This window comes from Hippocampus bargibanti, linkage group LG06 (genome assembly GCF_051943395.1).
Source record: "Hippocampus bargibanti isolate YZ-2025 linkage group LG06, ASM5194339v1, whole genome shotgun sequence".
NCBI lineage: Eukaryota > Metazoa > Chordata > Actinopteri > Syngnathiformes > Syngnathidae > Hippocampus > Hippocampus bargibanti.
This window is the reverse complement of record NC_142739.1, coordinates 22,967,460-22,985,424: the sequence shown is the minus strand read 5'-3', so window position 1 is coordinate 22,985,424 and position 17,965 is coordinate 22,967,460. Positions and strand designations below refer to the sequence as shown.

General features: G+C 38.7%; 1 protein-coding gene and 1 long non-coding RNA gene across 2 annotated transcripts in view; one reads left to right on the top strand and one right to left on the bottom strand.

Annotated features, from left to right (window-relative positions):
- Positions 1-1,353: 1,353 nt before the first annotated feature.
- Positions 1,354-16,984, bottom strand: LOC148896836 (diacylglycerol O-acyltransferase 1-like). Its single transcript, XM_088998420.1, has 17 exons — positions 16,191-16,984; positions 15,649-15,736; positions 13,843-13,883; positions 13,161-13,246; positions 11,861-11,913; positions 11,552-11,657; positions 6,761-6,889; positions 6,560-6,628; positions 6,358-6,461; positions 6,117-6,155; positions 5,979-6,020; positions 5,848-5,892; positions 4,974-5,086; positions 4,644-4,709; positions 3,636-3,723; positions 3,456-3,518; positions 1,354-2,944 (listed from the first exon to the last, which is right to left on the bottom strand). Exons 1-17 carry the CDS (start codon positions 16,430-16,432, stop codon positions 2,795-2,797), a joined length of 1,524 nt encoding a protein of 507 aa, XP_088854546.1. The 5' UTR covers positions 16,433-16,984; the 3' UTR covers positions 1,354-2,794.
- Positions 16,065-17,965, top strand: part of LOC148896834 (uncharacterized) — a 138,302-nt gene continuing 136,401 nt past the window's right edge. Inside the window, exon 1 of the long non-coding RNA XR_016115265.1 lies at positions 16,065-16,142. This is a non-coding gene — a long non-coding RNA (uncharacterized LOC148896834). The remainder of the gene's footprint in view (positions 16,143-17,965) is intronic.

The following is a 17,965-nucleotide window of genomic DNA, read 5'->3' as shown; positions in this document are numbered from 1 at the left end:
GTTTCATCCAAAGTCTTCTCATACCCCAGTACTAGGTCTCTGCTACATCCCATGAGACAGACTTAGACAGTTTTGTGTCTCCTGGTTTCCTGTCGAGAGGATCATCATCACTCACAGCGTGACAACGTTCCTTAGAAACATCCGGAGTAACGGATGTCTGGACAAGGGGCCATGGATCAACCTGTTACTGAGAAACGACACAAAGACATAGGACACAGGTGAAGTGAAGGGCAAACCTCACGTCCCCGTCGCCCCAAAAAAAGAAATGCCAAAGCAAGCGTATACAAAGATCGACCGAGAGGTTTATCTGTATTTGAAGGAATTATGACAGATATGACAGGAGGATCAGTGAAGGATGTGCTTTTGTTACGGGGGCATGTGAGGGTCAATGATGACGTTCCAGCAAGGAGAACTGAAAGACTGTTCCTGTCAAGAATTAGTAGATGATGGATGCCAGACGGCAACGTTTCTGCAGCTTTTACGTCGCTCGCTCTGTTCGCATAATATATGATATGATAAATTTGTCGGGGATGAGGGGCCGATAGATGGAGGTGCCTGATCTTTATGAGTCTCCTTTTGCAGAATGCTGACATTTTCTTTTTGCCTTAAAATTTGATGGAATGTTCAGGCAATTGAGAAAGGACTTCATGCACCCAAAACTGTCTGTTGTCTTTTGTATAGATAGATACCTATTTAGCTAGCTACATATCTAAATGGCTAGCTGTCTAAATAGCTAGCTAGATATCCAAATAGCTAGATAAATAGCAATCTAGCTGGCTAGCTCGATAGATAGAATGATAGATATCTAGCCCACTTTATAAATAGCTAGCTGGCTAGATAGCTAAATAGCTATCTAGTTGCCTCAATAGATGGTTCGATAGATAGATAGATAGATAGATAGATAGATAGATAGATAGATAGATAGATAGATAGATAGATAGATAGATAGATAGATAGATAGATAGATAGATAGATAGATAGATAGATAGATAGACAGATAGATAGACATATATTATGAATTAGTATTTCTTTTCCTTATCAAACCCAACTATCTTACAGTACAGGACATGTTCGGAGAATTAATTCTAATTTACAGTAAAAACATCTCTATTCAAATTGTAAAGATCGTCAATTTATGTAGTGTCAAAAATTATATGTCAATAAACATGGCAACAAATCACACATGTACAGACACTTTGTGATTGCTGAAGGCCTTCTATTGAATTTAACGTCACAGTGAAGAAAAGCAGACTCACAGACTTGTCCTCGTCGGGTGCTTGGTATGGTGTAGGTGTGTTTGTCGACTCACTGTTCAACACAATTTAGTCGACGTTATTGGAGTCTGATTCATCAAAAACTTAAAATACAATTTATTTGAATAACAAGAAACTACGAAAGAAAGTGATTCATTAAAAATATATATTCATGGACGCCACAGCAACATTTTTTTTTTTTTTGCACGAACAAGAGTGAAAATATAACAAAATATACAAACCATACTACAAACCAATCACACAGCATACCGTTTTTTTGCGCTCATTTCACAGTAACATTTTGACCAAACCTGATGACGAGTGAACTATGATGATATTTGTAAAGGCACTTCCTAAACATAGTCAGCATTAACATTTTCCGTGATTCACTTTTTTTTTTTTTTTACAAATGCATCACTGACATAGTAGATGGAAGTGAAAATTAACAGAAATAAAAATTGTTTGCATAGCCCAATGTCGTGTTTTGGTGCAGCACATTCAGTGTGAGGTATTGGGTAAATAAAGAACATTTTTAATTTTCATTGTACCATTTTGAAATAAGTTAAAGTTGCTGAAGGTTACTGGCAAAAAAGGCACAAACCAAGGGCAAGCAAGAGAGGAAAAAAAATCATTAAAAAAGCATATACAGTGAGACCTCAACTTACAAACTTAATTGGTTCCCAGACAGAGTGTGTAAGGCGAAAAGTGTGTATCTCCAAAGAAAATCCCATAGGAAACCATTAAAATGGGAATAATCCGTTCCTGGGTTTCCATAAAATATACTTTTCAACTAAATAAGCCTTAAAACTACACACAACATACCTTATTCTATGTATAATAAATGTGCTATTGTATTGTAATGAAAAAAAATACACTGCATTGTATCATAAAGTCACTTTATTTACATTTGTGATGGTCATTTTTATGGCTTGATGGAATGGCGTTGGAGGTCAAAGTGAATTGCTGTTTAGAAAGAGAGGCGCATTACATGACAACTGTAATTAAAGAAATAAACTGTGCTGTAAAAGTTTTATTCAACTTTTTGATGGTCGTTGATGGCTTATGGAAGGAGAGTCACCTTCCATAAGGACTGTTGGTAACTTAACGTCTGGTGCTGTTCGTCGTGTGCTTCCGCCGAAGATCACTCCGCCAGCCGTGGTGGGTGTGTATTATGAAAATAGTGCTTATTATAAGGTTTAATTTTCATACATTTGACGTTTGTAAGACAAAAAGTTTGTAATTTGAGGTGTTTGTAAGTTGAGGTCTCACTGTACACAATTATTTGGATTCAATTTCTAAGAGGCTGTGTCAGGAAATTTTAAAATCAATGAGGGGAGGTTTCCCAACCTAAAATATTTAACAAATGTGACACAATAAAGCTGACTTTGACTTTGATTATAAAAACATGTAAACCTCATAATTGTAAAAAAACGAGTTGGTCACCAACATTAAAGTTTAGGTAAAGTTGACGGCTGCCATGGCAAAATAGACTTGAGTGTCTGCTAAAGTGCGCATTGAGGGGCCAAAGAGTCACATTCAGATCAGTGGGCCTCTTGTCGGTAATGCAAGACGTAGTAGTCGTGGACGTACATCAGGATGGCAAAGGGTTGACCAATGATGAGTGAAATCCATACTGCGGCGTTGCCATAGTTACCACGCAGGTGATGGCCAACAAACCAGGCTAACGGAAGCTAATGAAAAATAAAGACATCAACATTGATAATTATTAGGAGCGGGAGAGAAAAAATTGTATTGTAAGTCTATTCCAGATCAACCATGCTCAAAAGGTGGACAGGGAACCATTTTTGGACGATTAACTCATTCACTGCCATTCTCGGATTTGCCAATAAAGCGCTGGTCAGACCTCTGGAAATGCTTTACCCCTTCCACAAGGGGCATCATTTGCTTTTTTTACAGCCACCACCATTTGAAGCTCAAATAACTCCAGACCCATATAATTTAGGAATTAACTCTTTTTTTCTGATGAAAGAAGAGAGTAAGGTTTCTTATGCTGTATTGAATATTTATGTAATCCTAAAACTCAATGTTCTGTGGGTCCTGCAATTTGATTGAAAAATGACAAAAACCCTGGCACTAGAGTAGACACAGTTTTGCACGTCTGGCAGTCAATGAGTACAATTGAAAGCCAACATAACATTTTAAAACATACATTCACAGGATTCATGTTCCAAATCAGCTTACCTGAGCCATCATGCCCATGAAAGCCCACAGTCGAAACATCTTCAGAGGAACACTCACCAGATACTAATACACAGTTGTGGGTAGGGGCAGGGACAACAGATGGTATTGAACTTTTGAAACTTGATATCTGTTTCGACAGGTTTGCATGAGCAGGAGGGTTGTTGACGGGCTCAGCTATACCTCGTGAAAGAACGCCGACAAGAAGAAGACTGCTGACTGGCTGACTATCTGACTAAAACCTCTCCTCAGCAACGGTTTGTAAAAGTGCCTGCAACATGAACACACAACTGAGCTTGAAATTTAAATAAATTCATCAATAAAATCCACACAGTCATGCTTCTCGCCACTGTATATCGCCTTGATAGTTTGCCATGAATAATAACAAGACACAACTATCAAGCAGTAGTCACTAGTGGTGCTTTGATATAAGAATCAGAAAGCCATTAATAGTCCCACAATGGGAACATTTCCAATTTACAGCAGCAAAATTGAAAGGTGTGGGAGTGGGGTGGAAAAAAAAAAAGTATTGCATGTCCAAAAAAAAATACAAAAAATGTAATTTATTTGTGAATACATTTGTCATGCAAAAACACTTGTATCTCAAATTATCGTTCCAAACAGCCCTTTTTCATGTGTGTGGCTGAGCCACCTGGTGGCACTATAATATAGACATGAGGGGATTTGTGGTTTTCTAAGAGGATCCCAACTACATATGTATTGATGGATACTTGATGTCTTAATGTGCAGAAGGAAGAGATGGTTCACTGTTTAAACATATTGTTTCTGAAGGGAAATAATAAATGAGCTTTTTTCTTTTCTGATGGAAAAGGTATGCCAGGAAAAGTATAATATATGTTATTTGCAGTCAGTTCCTAGATTTACTGTACATATTACAATCATTCAAATCAGTCGTTGCTAATAACGGTAACTTATCAATAACTGAAATAAAATACCAGTATTTGTTCATTGCCCTCCAAAAAGACTTTGCTTTGGATAATGACGCAGCATTTTCTCTGCCGTGTTTGTTTTTCTTGCGCCATGTGTTGTACTTGGGACATGCAGTCTCTTTCGAGCCATTTTCCAAGCATGTACAGTCTGCTTCCATCAAACCAAACCAAACCCTCCCTTGAGTTTTCTTCCACGAATTTCACTGCTCCGTCTGCAAGTTTAAGTGTGCGAATAACTCACCGGAGACACCACTTGTGAACAGGGATGTTCCAGTTCTGCCAGAAATATGTCACCGACTCAGAGTTCCTGAAAGATGAGTCAGGGAAAAAAAAGGATACTGAGGCTTTACAGAGCCTAAATAATGGATCAGTGGGGATGACACTTTCATTAATACAGATGGAAAAAAAAACGTTATCAGACACTTTTAATACCGTCTGATACCCCCGACGCTTTTCAAAATGATCAACTGTCACTCACCACACATTCACAGCCATGAATTACAGTAACCTGTCCACTGAAAATGAAAAGTGCAAACAACAACAGCAAAAATTTGCAGTAACAAACATTTACCACCAATCTTTGTAGAACTGTCGGTCTGCGAAGCGCAGAAGCTCTGCTATGAAGTTCAAAGAAGAGTGGAAGAACCAGTAGAAAAACATCAACCAAAGCAAGTGGTTGGGAACCTATAACGAGACAGGGATCAATATCATCACGAGAAACAATATACAGCATAAAATAATGTCAAAATATATACAGTACAGGTAACATACGAGTTCCGACCGGGTTCCATTGCGACAAAACGGTCGTAACTCAAACGGTCGTAAGTCGAAATCCATTTAAAATGGCTGACGTGACGTTTACACGTCAGGATAGTACACAATGTCAATCTGTTGTTTTTAAGCAACATTTTCTATTGAATACTATTACTATATACCAAACTGTTTACAGTTCATTTATAAATTTTATAACTTTTAGTGTCATTTTTTATTACTACAGTGTATAACTATACCTGTAATGTACCCAAAACTGTTTACTGTACAGTTCATTTATAAATGTTAAACTGACCTTTTAGTGTCTTTTAATCATTTTATATTTCCTATTATACATTTTTATGACTGTATAACTGTACCTGTAATGTATACAAAACTGTTTACTATACAGTTGATTTATAAATGTTATACTTACCTTTTAGTGTCGTTTTAATCATTTTATATTTCATATTATCCATTTTTATTACTGTATAATTGTGCATGTAATTTATACAAAACTGTTTACTGTATAGGATGGGTAGCTAGAGAGACAGAGACAGATAGATAGATAGATAGATAGATAGATAGATAGATAGATAGATAGATAGATAGATAGATAGATAGATAGATAGATAGATAGATAGATAGATAGATAGATAGATAGATAGATGTTTTTTTTTCTTTTTTTTACTCACAGCCAATCTCAAGAGTCTCTCAGTCATCCGAGACAGATCCATGTCCTCCAATCCAAGCGAGGAAAGAAGGGGAAAAAAACTGTTACTCATTCAAGACAACTATGTAACTGCCTGGAATATCCGATTCTCACCTCCAGCGGCTTCATGGAGCTTTCAATGATGGGAATCATCCACTAGAGGGTAGGAGGAAAATACGCGGAAGGATATTCTCAAATATGGACCATTTTCATCTTCAGATAAGGCACTGAAGTGATTTCAGAAAAAAATACCTGTTGGGTTAGGGCCACTAACATCTGGATGAGGAAGAGCTGGACATAGACAAACACACTGTTAAAATGCCAATGTTTGAAGACTCTGACACAGTTCGTTGGACAACTATGCTCAAGAACAGTCTAAGCTTTCAATTATTAATTCATTATTTTACCTCCAATAAGTAATTCACATTTGAATGTGGATCCAGGCTAATTTGACTTAATAATTAAAACTTAAGAAAGTTCAGTCACGTCTTACCATCTCAAAAAGTCTCCTCAGGAGAAAACTCATGCGGATCTTCGGAGAGCGAGGAAAGTTGAGCTCGTAGCATAGAGTCGGAGCAAAGGCAAAGTAATAAAGGTCTACAAATACCAAATAAAAAGTGACATTTTGATTGTTTTTTTTACACGAGTAATAGATAGCAAAAATAACCGTGATCAAACAAGCAAAATAAAATTACTTCTGATGGTAAGGTTGCCAGGGTAACAAACTTTATGGTCATCTCTATTGTTGTACTTCGATGATGGACCTGTGGACAAAACGACAAAAGATAAAAGTCATGCGACAGATTGATTGAAATGCTGCGGTATCACATGCGTGCCTATAGATGTCACTGTAACCACACAAGCAAAGGCCATTGGCACGTTTGCGTGTCACTTACAAGACAGTGACCTCGCCAGTTTTTTGGCCTTCATGGTACTCAGCTCCCTACACCACTTGTTGACATCCTTGTAGGAGTAAAGCTTTAGGAAGAGGATGGTGTATGTACTCAGTGCAAAAGCACCTCCAACTGAAAAAGCAAAAAAGATGACGTCAACATCCAACGTGTGAATGGCACAATGATGTGATATTGAAGCAGGAGCAGGATTTTGCCGGCAGAGGGTCACACGCACACGTTTTATCGCACTTATACAATTACACACACATCAAGACTGCTGCGCCAGCAGAATAAGGTGCAGGTCAGAATGCCTGGCGTCAAATCACAGCTGATCTTGCTCGTATGCCATCTGTCTCTCTGGCTAATGTAACCTCCAGACAAGCTACCGGTGATCATAGTGGCACATGCGGTGATGACATAAACTTTACATACATGACATAAAACTGCCATTAAGTTCATAAACTATTTCTGTGATGTCGTTTTATATTTAAAAAAAAAACTATTAATATGGGTGATGCCTTTTCCGCAACACAAAGATGCCAGCACTGTTTTTGATTTGGGAGGAATGTCTGTGCCATTTGACTGTCATCGTTGGACAGCTCTGGGGAGATTTTGCTTTTTTGCACCTGTAATGGGCAGCATTTTCACAGCCCCGATTTGTTCAGCAAAAAGGTCGGTGCTGTCGGACAATGCGGCCGATGCGTATGTGGAACTGTCGCGGCTTGGAATTGAAGTGGATTTACGTGGAACAGAAGATGTGAGGCAATCTTTTTTTGTCAATGGACGCTACAGCTTTATGTTTTATTTCAACATTTAGCTTGTAGCAGATGTGCACATTTCACCTTGAAATCCCTGATCCACTGGTGAAAAGGACGCTTTGATCCTCTCCTCTTTGATCTAGGACTGCTTCATACAACAAAGAGGGTTTGTTGCTGCGAGAGTGGCTGCCTTTCTAGCAGTTCCTGTATTTTGTTTTTCTACTTCTTCCTTTCCTCTTACTTTCATCACTTTGCTGCTGTGAAATGAAAACTTATCCACTGCGGGACGCATAAAGGCTGATCCAATCCAATCTAAAAAACAAACCCAACACAATGTCCGAATGTCTTTCAAATTACAGGAAGACAACTTGTATCTTGTTGCTCTCCAATGATCAGACTTGTTGCGCTCGTGGAATTTTAACAAAAAGCCTCAAGGGCTTTTTGGATCAAAAACACAAATGGTAATCTTAGGTAAAATGAAAGCAATGAAATTTCGAGGTGTATATGTTTAAGACAGCAATGACTCCAGTTTTGTGTTTCCCCCTTTTCTATTGCCCGCTGTAAAGCCAAGTGTGTCTGCAAACACACTTGGTGGTCTTATACACACACACCTGCCCTCTTGTACTGCCCTTCCGGTGTGAACAGCAGAGCGAGGAGGAGAACAGACAGATGGGCTCACTCCTTTACTCATTCACCTCCCAGTAAGAGGCGAAGGCAGCGGGCACGACAAAAAGCAGAAGCGACACTTTCTGCCTTTTGCCGTGTTTGCACACGGAAACTAATCTCAATGCCAAAGTCAACATTTCAGCGTAATACATGCAACAGAACAACCAAATTATCATGTATTTGCAAGAAACCCATTATCAGCCTCATAATGTGTCTCATAAAATGATATAGGACTGCATTAGACTGATGACTAAAGGACAGAAGCAATGTCAAGAATCTGGACTCCTCATACTGCATTATGCTAATCCTGTGAAACTTTTGGGGCAACATTGACCTTGATGGGGGAGGGGGGTATTTATATCGGCCTGTTGATTATGGAGAAGGGCAAAAGAACGTTAAATGCACCCACCCAGTCTGAGGAAGGGACTCAACGTGCACAGGTTTTCGAGAGGGTTTTACTTTCCATAGTACATTGCAAACATGGACATGTGCACACACAAACACAAAACGTCTGAGTGAGCTCTCAGTCATACAGGAGTGGTCCATCGATGAAAAGGATGCTTCAGACGTCATCTGTCCTTCTTTGAAGGTTTCGGACGTTTTGATTCTCATCCAAGAGGCTTCGTCAGCGAACTAAAATTTTGCTGGTAGCTCTGGCCCTATATATATATCCCTTCTGTCCAGAGGTGGCGGTGCCAGACTTCTGCTATGGTAGGTCCCTGCTCCAAGGTTGGTGGGAGCAGAGGACTATTCCCTGAGGCTACACTGATCTATTGTCCTGACTGATTATGGTCTATGACGTGGCCTGATTGCCCCATTTGCTTTGATATCACCTCACCTGCATAACTAAGTTTATGTGGTAATGATCTCAGAAGTGTGTTGGAAGCACGATCCTAATTAAATATCACACCACCATGGCGATTTAGTGAAGGGGCTTGCTGTTTTATAAAAATAGCTTATTTTACTCCCCTTTCAAACCATCTATTTTCTTTCGCTAAGATTTTAATCTCATTGTCGTCAAATGAGTGGTTGCTAGCTTTTAGGTGCATATGTACTGCAGATTGAGGCCCACTAGTATTATCCTTGCGATGTTGCTAAAGTCTTTTTTTGAGAATTTGTTTAGTATCCCCAATGTATTGCTCTTTACAATATTCATGTTTACAATGTATTGAATAAACTACATTACTAAGTTTTTCATTTGGCAGACTATCTTTTGGATGCACTAATTTTTGTCTTAAAGTGTGTTTGCAATCCAATTCAGTTAGGCGAGTACCGACTTGCACCTCCTGCTAAGATCTGCTAAGTAAGGACATTGGAGTCATAACCTCATAAAAAGGCCAAGTCATCTAACGGGGATAATGAAGTTGTCTCCATCTAAACATGGATGTAAACGGACAGGTGGCTTGTAAATGACTTTACAGTGCAACCTGTTAAGGGAAGATGAGGTTTTATTTCCTCTTGGGAAATAATGGGAATAAGAATGCATCTACATCCAGTATCCCAAAGTAAAACGGTCCGAATCAGCACACTCTTTTTTAACTCATTCACTGCCAGACGATGTGTAAAAATGTGTCCACTCCAGTGCCAGGGTTTTTGTCATTTTCACTCGAAATTGCTGGACCCATAGAATATTGAGTTTTAGGATTACATAAACATTCAATGCAGCGTAAGAAACCTTCATTAGAAAAAAAGTTAATGACTAAGTTATATGGATCTGGAGTTGTCTGAGCTTGAAATGGGTTCGGCTCCACAAAAGGCAAATGCTGCCCCCTTGTGGGAGGGAAACAAAAAACAAAACCCGAACAAATTCGGGTATGGCGCTCCACGTCATGCTTTTCAATTCCCAAATAAATTCGGGAATGGCAGTGAATGAGTAATTTAAAGACAACACAAAGTCATGTCACACTGTAGGCATGGCGGGGAAAGTTGAGCATGGGTGTTCCACTGCAGGGGAACAATTTTGAAATGAAAAATTGGACGTTTGGAATTTATATTTGTCTTTTCTGAGAACAGTCTGAAGTTTTCTAGGGATACAGTAGTCATCGGTGAAGCCGTTTTGGGTTTAGGTGTGATTTTCAGAATGTATTTTTGCGTTGGTAGAAAATTGCACTCGCTTTCTTAACATCTTTTCAATTTTATTTTTTTTTACAATGGTACTGTGCTCACAATAGTGGTGGGCCGTCAGGGACTGCAAGGCACAATCAGTTCTGCGGGCCCTGGAGCATAAAAATCAATGTCAATACAACTGTTGCTTTAACCAATCAGAGTTCGAGTTGGCCACCACTGCTGGCAGGCGCTGGAGTTTTCGCTAACTATGATTGGCTCGTCACATGATTGGCTAGTCACAAGCCAATCATAGTATCACTCACCGCTAGTGATAAGAGCATACTGGACAGAGATAGCACACTGTCTGGGTAGCAAGCGGCATGAGCAAATATATTGTTATGTCGATTTAATAGAGGTTTTGTCAACCCACAATGGCTGAAGGAGGGCAAGAAATGGATTTGGTTGCAGAGATACTGTTATAGCCATTTACAAGACTGAGAAAAAGGTGAAAAAGAAAAGGAAGGAAATCATTAAGAAAGGTTGAACAGGTCTGAAGCTAGCTAAAATAACAAATAATGTTGCAATTTTATAAGGTCATTATGAATCCACACGCTCATAGGAAAGATTCAAACATTTTAATGACAGTATTTCTGAAGTTTCTTCAAGTCACAAGTTATTTCCTGGCCAACAGCACCTTCTAGTGGACGTGTAGTAAACCACACCGCATTCGCAGCTGCGGATTGATTCATACGTAGCACTACTGAAGGCCTAGGGTTGACATGCCCGACTCACTACTGGCTCCCAATGTTGTCTGAACATAAAACCTGACCACGTATACTTTTAGTGCATCGTAAAGCCTGGCATGTGTGCATTAACTCTATGGTTTCCATCAGGCAGACGACTGTGAACTTCTGTGACCCTTGCCGACAAAGCATACTCTCTATATGGCAAGATGAGCCTCCTCCTATACTTGCCTTCTCTTCCTCCGCCAGCTGGATACAATCCAGTCATGACCAACTGGTCCATTAGCACTAACCGACTCCAATTATGACATGCTTATAGGATACATTTTTTTTACTGCACAATCAAATGCATCGACTGATTCTTCGAAGGACAAAGATAGGAATGCCCTCTTAATCTTTACTGCAATGACATTTTTTCAATCTTCCACATAGCTACGTAGGTTGCAGGCGCTCTGTGAGAATAGATGACAAGGTAGTACTACAGTCAGCCAGCCCACAGCAATGCTATTGAGTTAGCACCTAATTGAGAGCCATGAGAAATGGCATCTTCATAACGGTAAAAAAAAAAAAATACATTTTACCTGGGGTCGTTGAGGGCACCAAGAGTACCACTGCGGCAGGGAATGTTAGCATGACAGCATAATTAACACTATGGATGAGAAAGCCCACACGTTCACTGAATGAACCCTAGTAGAAAGACATAAAGGGTTAGCGTAATTCGTTTTCATAAATAAGCCACCAATATCAAACTATGTTTGGTATCGGTGGTGTTATAGGCAGCTACATACTGTATTGTGAGACTGATTTTTGCTGGCGACTGGGATGGCGAGTTATTATGAAAGGATGTTTGTAGAAAAAGAATCCAAAAATGCTGGGTTGTTGTGACTTACCTTTGACAACTGTCTTTCAGTATAAAGAGCCACCATGATAAAGGCATTGGACACTGTTGAAAACAATGAATCTTTTTGTCCATCGTAGCAAGTATAGCATAACAAAAGTTTTAGCACAACAGAAATGACACAATATTATACTATACATGTAAATGTATACTATATATGTACATTTCTTCACTGCGAGACGAATAAAGGTACATCCAATCCAGTTCATTGACGGTTTATACATATTTCTCATAGTTTGTGGTTGAGGTAATTGTACCTACATTGGATCTAATATAATAATTGAATCTTTAATTTCATGAGTCTAAATTTCCCTTTGTGTAATTCTACATGCTAAAAAATGTACTGACTCAGGTTCATATTTTTTAGGACTTCAATATGTTCTAAGTGTCATGATCAATGATCATTTGATAATGATATTTGCCTTAGGGGCCAAAAATACCATATATGTTGGTGTATAAGGCGCACCCCAATGAATGGTGAATTTTCAAACTTTTTCCATATATAAGGCACACAGGATTATAAGGCACACCTTCAATGAATGAAAAAAGTTCAAGTGAAGGTTAAAATATATAAATATACCATAGTTTTCCAAACCATCTCCTCCAGACTCAAAGGCTGGAACACAAATTGTTATATGTTCACCTACTTCAATAATTATTGTGGCACAAGTATTTTAATACACTGTTGTGCCACATACTGTATTTTCCGTTGTATACGGTGCAGCGGAGTATGATGCGCACCCCCAATGAATGGTGTATTTTCAAGCTTTTTTCTACATATAAGGCACACCGGATTATAAGGCGCACCTTCAATGAATGAAAAAGGTTTTCCAAATATAATATATAAAAATACAGTAAAGTCTCGTTATATCGATATTCAAGGGAGTCCGAAAAAATATCGATATAACCGGGACTATCGATATATCCGACCCTGTTTGTATGTAATTTTCTCCGTGCGTGCATAGAAATAGTATCGATATAACCGGGACTATCGATATATCCGATATCGATATAACGAGACTTTACTGTACCTTAGTTTTCCAAAAATAAGGCACACCATATTATAAGGCGCTACAGTAGAGGCTGGGGTTACTCACTACTTCTTTTAAAGGGGGAAATTGAGTCGTGTCTGCTGACAGTAGTTGCAAGACCTGTTGTGGCTCAATATTATTTCACATATAAGGCGCCCCGGCGTATAAGGCACAGGGTCGTTATTTTTTAAGAAAATGAAGGCTTTTATGTGCGCCTTATAGACCGGAAAATACAGTGAGCTGTATGTGTTTTCTACCTACCAATTACCAGGCACACTGCAGGCCAGCTGTAGGGGTCCTTCAAGAATAAGGAAATCACTTGAATGGGATCCACCAGAACGCCATATCTATTGAAGCACATTAAAAAAAGATTAAGAAAGTGATGAAGTGAAATGGCACAACAAAAACAAGGAAACCTGTTGAATACATATTTTTATTTTATCCTCCAGGTTTTAAAGCTACGATACATTTTGCAAAAGAGTGCCCCTTATATAGTCACATTTCACACCTAAAATATGAGTAATACAGTAAAGTCTCGTTATATCGATATTCAAAGGAGTCCGAAAAAATATCGATATAACCGGGACTATTGATATATCCGACCCTGTTTGCATGTAATTTTCTCCGTGCGTGCATAGAAATAGTATCGCTATAACCGGGACTATCGATATATCCGATATCGATATAACGAGACTTTACTATATCTGGTGATCAGACGTTTAATAACAGTAGTGATTTTTCAGTCTGATGATGTCTCAGTAACTTGAAACCATATTGACTGCGGAAAGTGTTACACAAGCTGACCTTTCCATGGGAAATACTTTAAACTGTCACTGTGCATAAATTTCTATAACCCAATAAAAATAAAGGTCATGGAATAAAATGATTACTAAAGAACATTTGTTTTAAACACAGAGGGGATTTAAAAGCAAAGCATTCTTACCTTAACAGGTTTTCTAGGAAGAGTCGGGCATTACTAAGTATCTGTAATAAAAACAAGAGTTACAGATCGCAGTTACAGGTTGTTCTTTTGCAAAATAACACTTGCTCGCTGACACTTTTTTTCATCATTGGGTTAAATTCTCTATTTTCTTCATCTTTCTTGCCTCAAAATGTTCTTCCACTTTATCCTACTTTTTTCTCATCAGTTTTTTTCTTTATCTCTCTGGCTCACTCTTTCTATTTGTGAATGGTTGGTGATATCTCATTACCCCACACAAAGGCTCCATGCCTGGGGATGGGACAGAAGTTCAGTAGGAATGAAGAGAAAACCTCTCGTGATGAACACAACCATCTATGTTCAAAGGCTGGATTAGTAGAAGGCAGGCTTTGCTACAGCCGCATCCCTGTTACCAGTCGCTCACATTCTGTCTCTTATCTGAACAGAGAAGACATCTTATCTGGAAATAGTGTTAACATAACATTGTGTCATCCCTTGAAATAATCGGAGTTGTGAGTACATAAAGTGAATTTTATTTGGACTGAGGTAGATTTGACCACACTGTCAAATTTACTCAAAGCACATTAAGGGGACTATCGATCGAAAACAAAACACCTTGCCAAGATGTATATTTATACAGTGTTGACGCTGGACCAGTTCTGACACTGAATAAGAAAAACAATGTTCTTAGACGCAAATGTTTATAAAACACCAAATATTTTGTAAACTATTTCTGCTGCTACTACTACTCCAACTACTACTACTCAGTGTATAATACTTTTGGTCATAAAATATTGAGTACAATATATAGCGTCATTAAACTGGTTTGTAAAGTTATTTTTTGATATTTTTGTTGCACTAGTTATTTTTCAATCCCCAGCAGATTTGGAGACAGTAGTATGCTGAGGTGGTTTGAGATTACAGTTATAGTCAAACCTAGGTTTTCAACCATAATCTGTTCCAGAAACCTATTCGAAAACCGATTTGATCAAAAACCAAAGCATTTCCCATTATAATCAATGTAATCAATGTCTGTTTTTTTTTATCCTGATCATAATGGAACGCTACACATGGTTAGTGCTGTTGTTCACAATGAGACGAAACACAAGAAAGTGACATAATAAAGAAGCGGAGGGGGGTTGAGTGGTACATTTAGGTGCGCTCAGTTTGGTCGAGAACCGATTTTAAGTTGTAAACAAAGGCATTAAAAAATTGGGTTGAAAACCGAATTGGGTCAAGAACCAAGACGTTCGAAAACTGACGTTTGACTGTATATTGAAACGGTTGTCCTTTGTTAAAATTTAATATTAATGTGGTTTGTCATGAGATATTTCAACAAATGGAACGTGACGAGCAGCACCCTTGTGTGGCTTTTCTCCAGGTACGGCAGTTTCCTTCCACATTCCAACAGCATGCATGTTAGATTTATTCATGTACCCGAATACAGTATATCACCCTTAGCCTCATTAGAGTCACCGGTGAGCTGGAGCCTTTCTCTACTGACTAAGGGCAACAGGCGAGGAACACCTGGAATCCGCTGGTTTCTCATTGAAGGCTGTTTGCAAGTAATGTGCGTGCGCAAACTGTAACTGTTGTTTTTATTTTTCTCAGGGTTCAAACTGTTAATTGTTGCAAACAAGTTTTTCTTGTCACCATTCAATTTTGAAAATGTTCAAAATTTCTTTGCAACAAGAAAAAGTCGAGCTTGTGTGGATCCTGTCATTCAAAGTAACCAACAACCCCTAATCAAGGCAAGCTACAGAATATTGAAAATATGTGAAAATACTACCATGAAAAGCATTCTCTTACCAGCATAACCACGCACCAATTTAGAATACCTCTGTAGTTACTGAAACCACTGGATGAAGTCAGCAGGGACTCTTGTGTCTTGTGACAGCTTGATGGAGAAAGAATAAAAACGTCAGTTGGATTAATGAGCTGTCTTTTTGGTGTGGTTTCACTGAAATTATTAAGAAAAATGCTGTTGCAACTCTTGAACAAACTCTATTCAAACAACACCGTTTATTCAAGTCATTGAATGCCACATCGCTAAACCAATCATGTCAACAGAGCTCATAATGATTTTGCACCTGAAAGGTTTTTAGCCACTTGTTACCATTTGGCATTTAGAACTGGTTACTTTAAGCACGTGCACCACAGTTCAACGTTCTCATTTTTTTTGTGTGTGGAAAATTGCAAACAAAGTTCCAGTAACGATCAGAGCTTGGGACTGCAGCAAGAAAACAAGCTAACACGAGCATATTTGTCTGATGCTGGATCAAAAACACAAGAACAAACTTTTGGTAAGTTTTTTTTCCACTTTTCTTTTTTTAATACCCTCTACAACTCACCTTAATCTGTCGTTTATGTCATTGTTTCGTTTCTTTTTGTCACACTTTGTTATGAACCGGGCTGTCTCCGACAACCGGTCAACTTTGCCTGCCTCGCTATCCGTTTTTCGGCCAGGGGCCACTGATAAGTGAGTGGCCGACATACACTTCTCATTCATCGGCTTGAGACTCGCTCCTCTCCCCGAAGCAAACGTAGCCCTCCTCTTGCGACTGAAGGCCCCGTTGGTGTCCATATCTGCCATGTTTTTTAGGGGAAAAAAGCAAAATCAAAAAGGTTTAAGACGCAAGTCCCATTCGATCGTTTACTTCACTTCGAGTAGCATGCTCGTGGAAGCCAAATATTTAAGATAGCTGTCACACAAATCCACGCAAGTGTGGAACTTCCTCGCTGTCCCAGAACAGGTAGGAGTCACCCGGCGTCACTGGATGCGTGACGCAAGGGGAAGGCAGTTCTGTAATACGACACTGTAACCCATTGAATGTTTCTGAAGGGCGTATTTACAGTAGACAGACACACTAAGCACCAACATTTGGTGAACCGAACCACCAAATTTACATTTAAAAAGTACAAACACGGAAACAGTGACAATATCTTCGAAATGTACTTTTGTGCGAAATATGATGAGTTAACGTAAATCATGCCACATAAAATATGGCCGAGACGCTCGTTACCAAAGAGCAAAAAAACAAAAGGTTTAAGACGCAAATTCCCCACGATCTTTCTCTTCATATTGAGAAGTAGCACGCTTGTGGAAGCAAAATGAAAGTGGGCAGTATTAGCTAGCTGTCACACAAATCCACCCAAAGTGGAACTCCCTCACTGTTTTTTTTTTTTTTTTTTTTTTTTTTTTTTTTTTTTTTTTTATTAATTCAAATGGCATGCAAACATACAAAGTAATAGAAACAAACAAACAACACTGCAAACAAAACACAACAAAAGTAAACAAAACCATTGGCTTTGAATAGCTTGTGGAGCTTCTAAAAGTACATCTGAGGTGCGTCTCAGCAAATCTTTCTGCATACTTGATATTTTCCAAATAGTTGGCAACATACATTAGGTGACATAATCGCGTATGAGACAGTACCTGATCGCACAGGAAATAGAAGTTCCTGACAGATAATCATTTTACAAGAAGAAAGAAGAGGAGAGAAGAACAAAATAGAAGAGAGAGAGAGCGGGGGAAGGGGGGTGCCAGGGGTTTTAACATTCCATCGAGTCTGCACAACATAGTGAAATTGACAAAAGAAAGAGAGGGGGGGGGACACCAGATGATTTCGGCAAGCACATCATCCTATGCCATATTTCATCAACAAATCATGTGTTTTGATAGCATTTGGGTCGGCAGATGGTTGAATTGTTTTCTGATATAGTTTCATTTCATTTTGAAATATTACAAATAGTGGTTTCCTCCCACAAAATTTAGATTTATGAATATGATGTTTGGCAAGAAAAACTAATAAATTAATAATAAAATATTTATCGTTGGTCTTACTGTAATATCCAAACAGCATGTCTTTGTAATGAAATATGAACAGAGAAGTGACTTTACATTGAACGTATTTGACAAAGTGTTTCCAGAAGCGAGTAGTTTCGGGACAAGCCCAGAAGAGGTGAGTTGCAGTTTCAGGCTCAGCTTCACAAAATGTACATGATATATCCTGTAAGGACCGTATCTTATGTTTAACAGGATAGCAACGGTGCAAAAGTTTGTATGTTATTTCTCTTTGTTTGTTGGTGATGAAAAATTTATATGGGAGGGTCCAAACCTTTTCCC

What these genes read in the sequence shown, in the direction of transcription:
- LOC148896836 (XM_088998420.1), bottom strand. Translation starts at nt 16,432, where the DNA reads ATGGCAGATATGGACACCAACGGGGCCTTCAGTCGCAAGAGGAGGGCT. An exon ending in ACTGGCGAGGTCACTGTCTT is followed by an intron (nt 6,629 to 6,760) that starts GTAAGTGACACG and finishes TTTTGTCCACAG; the next exon opens with GTCCATCATCGAAGTACAAC. An exon ending in TAGTGGCCCTAACCCAACAG is followed by an intron (nt 6,021 to 6,116) that starts GTATTTTTTTCT and finishes CCTACCCTCTAG; the next exon opens with TGGATGATTCCCATCATTGA.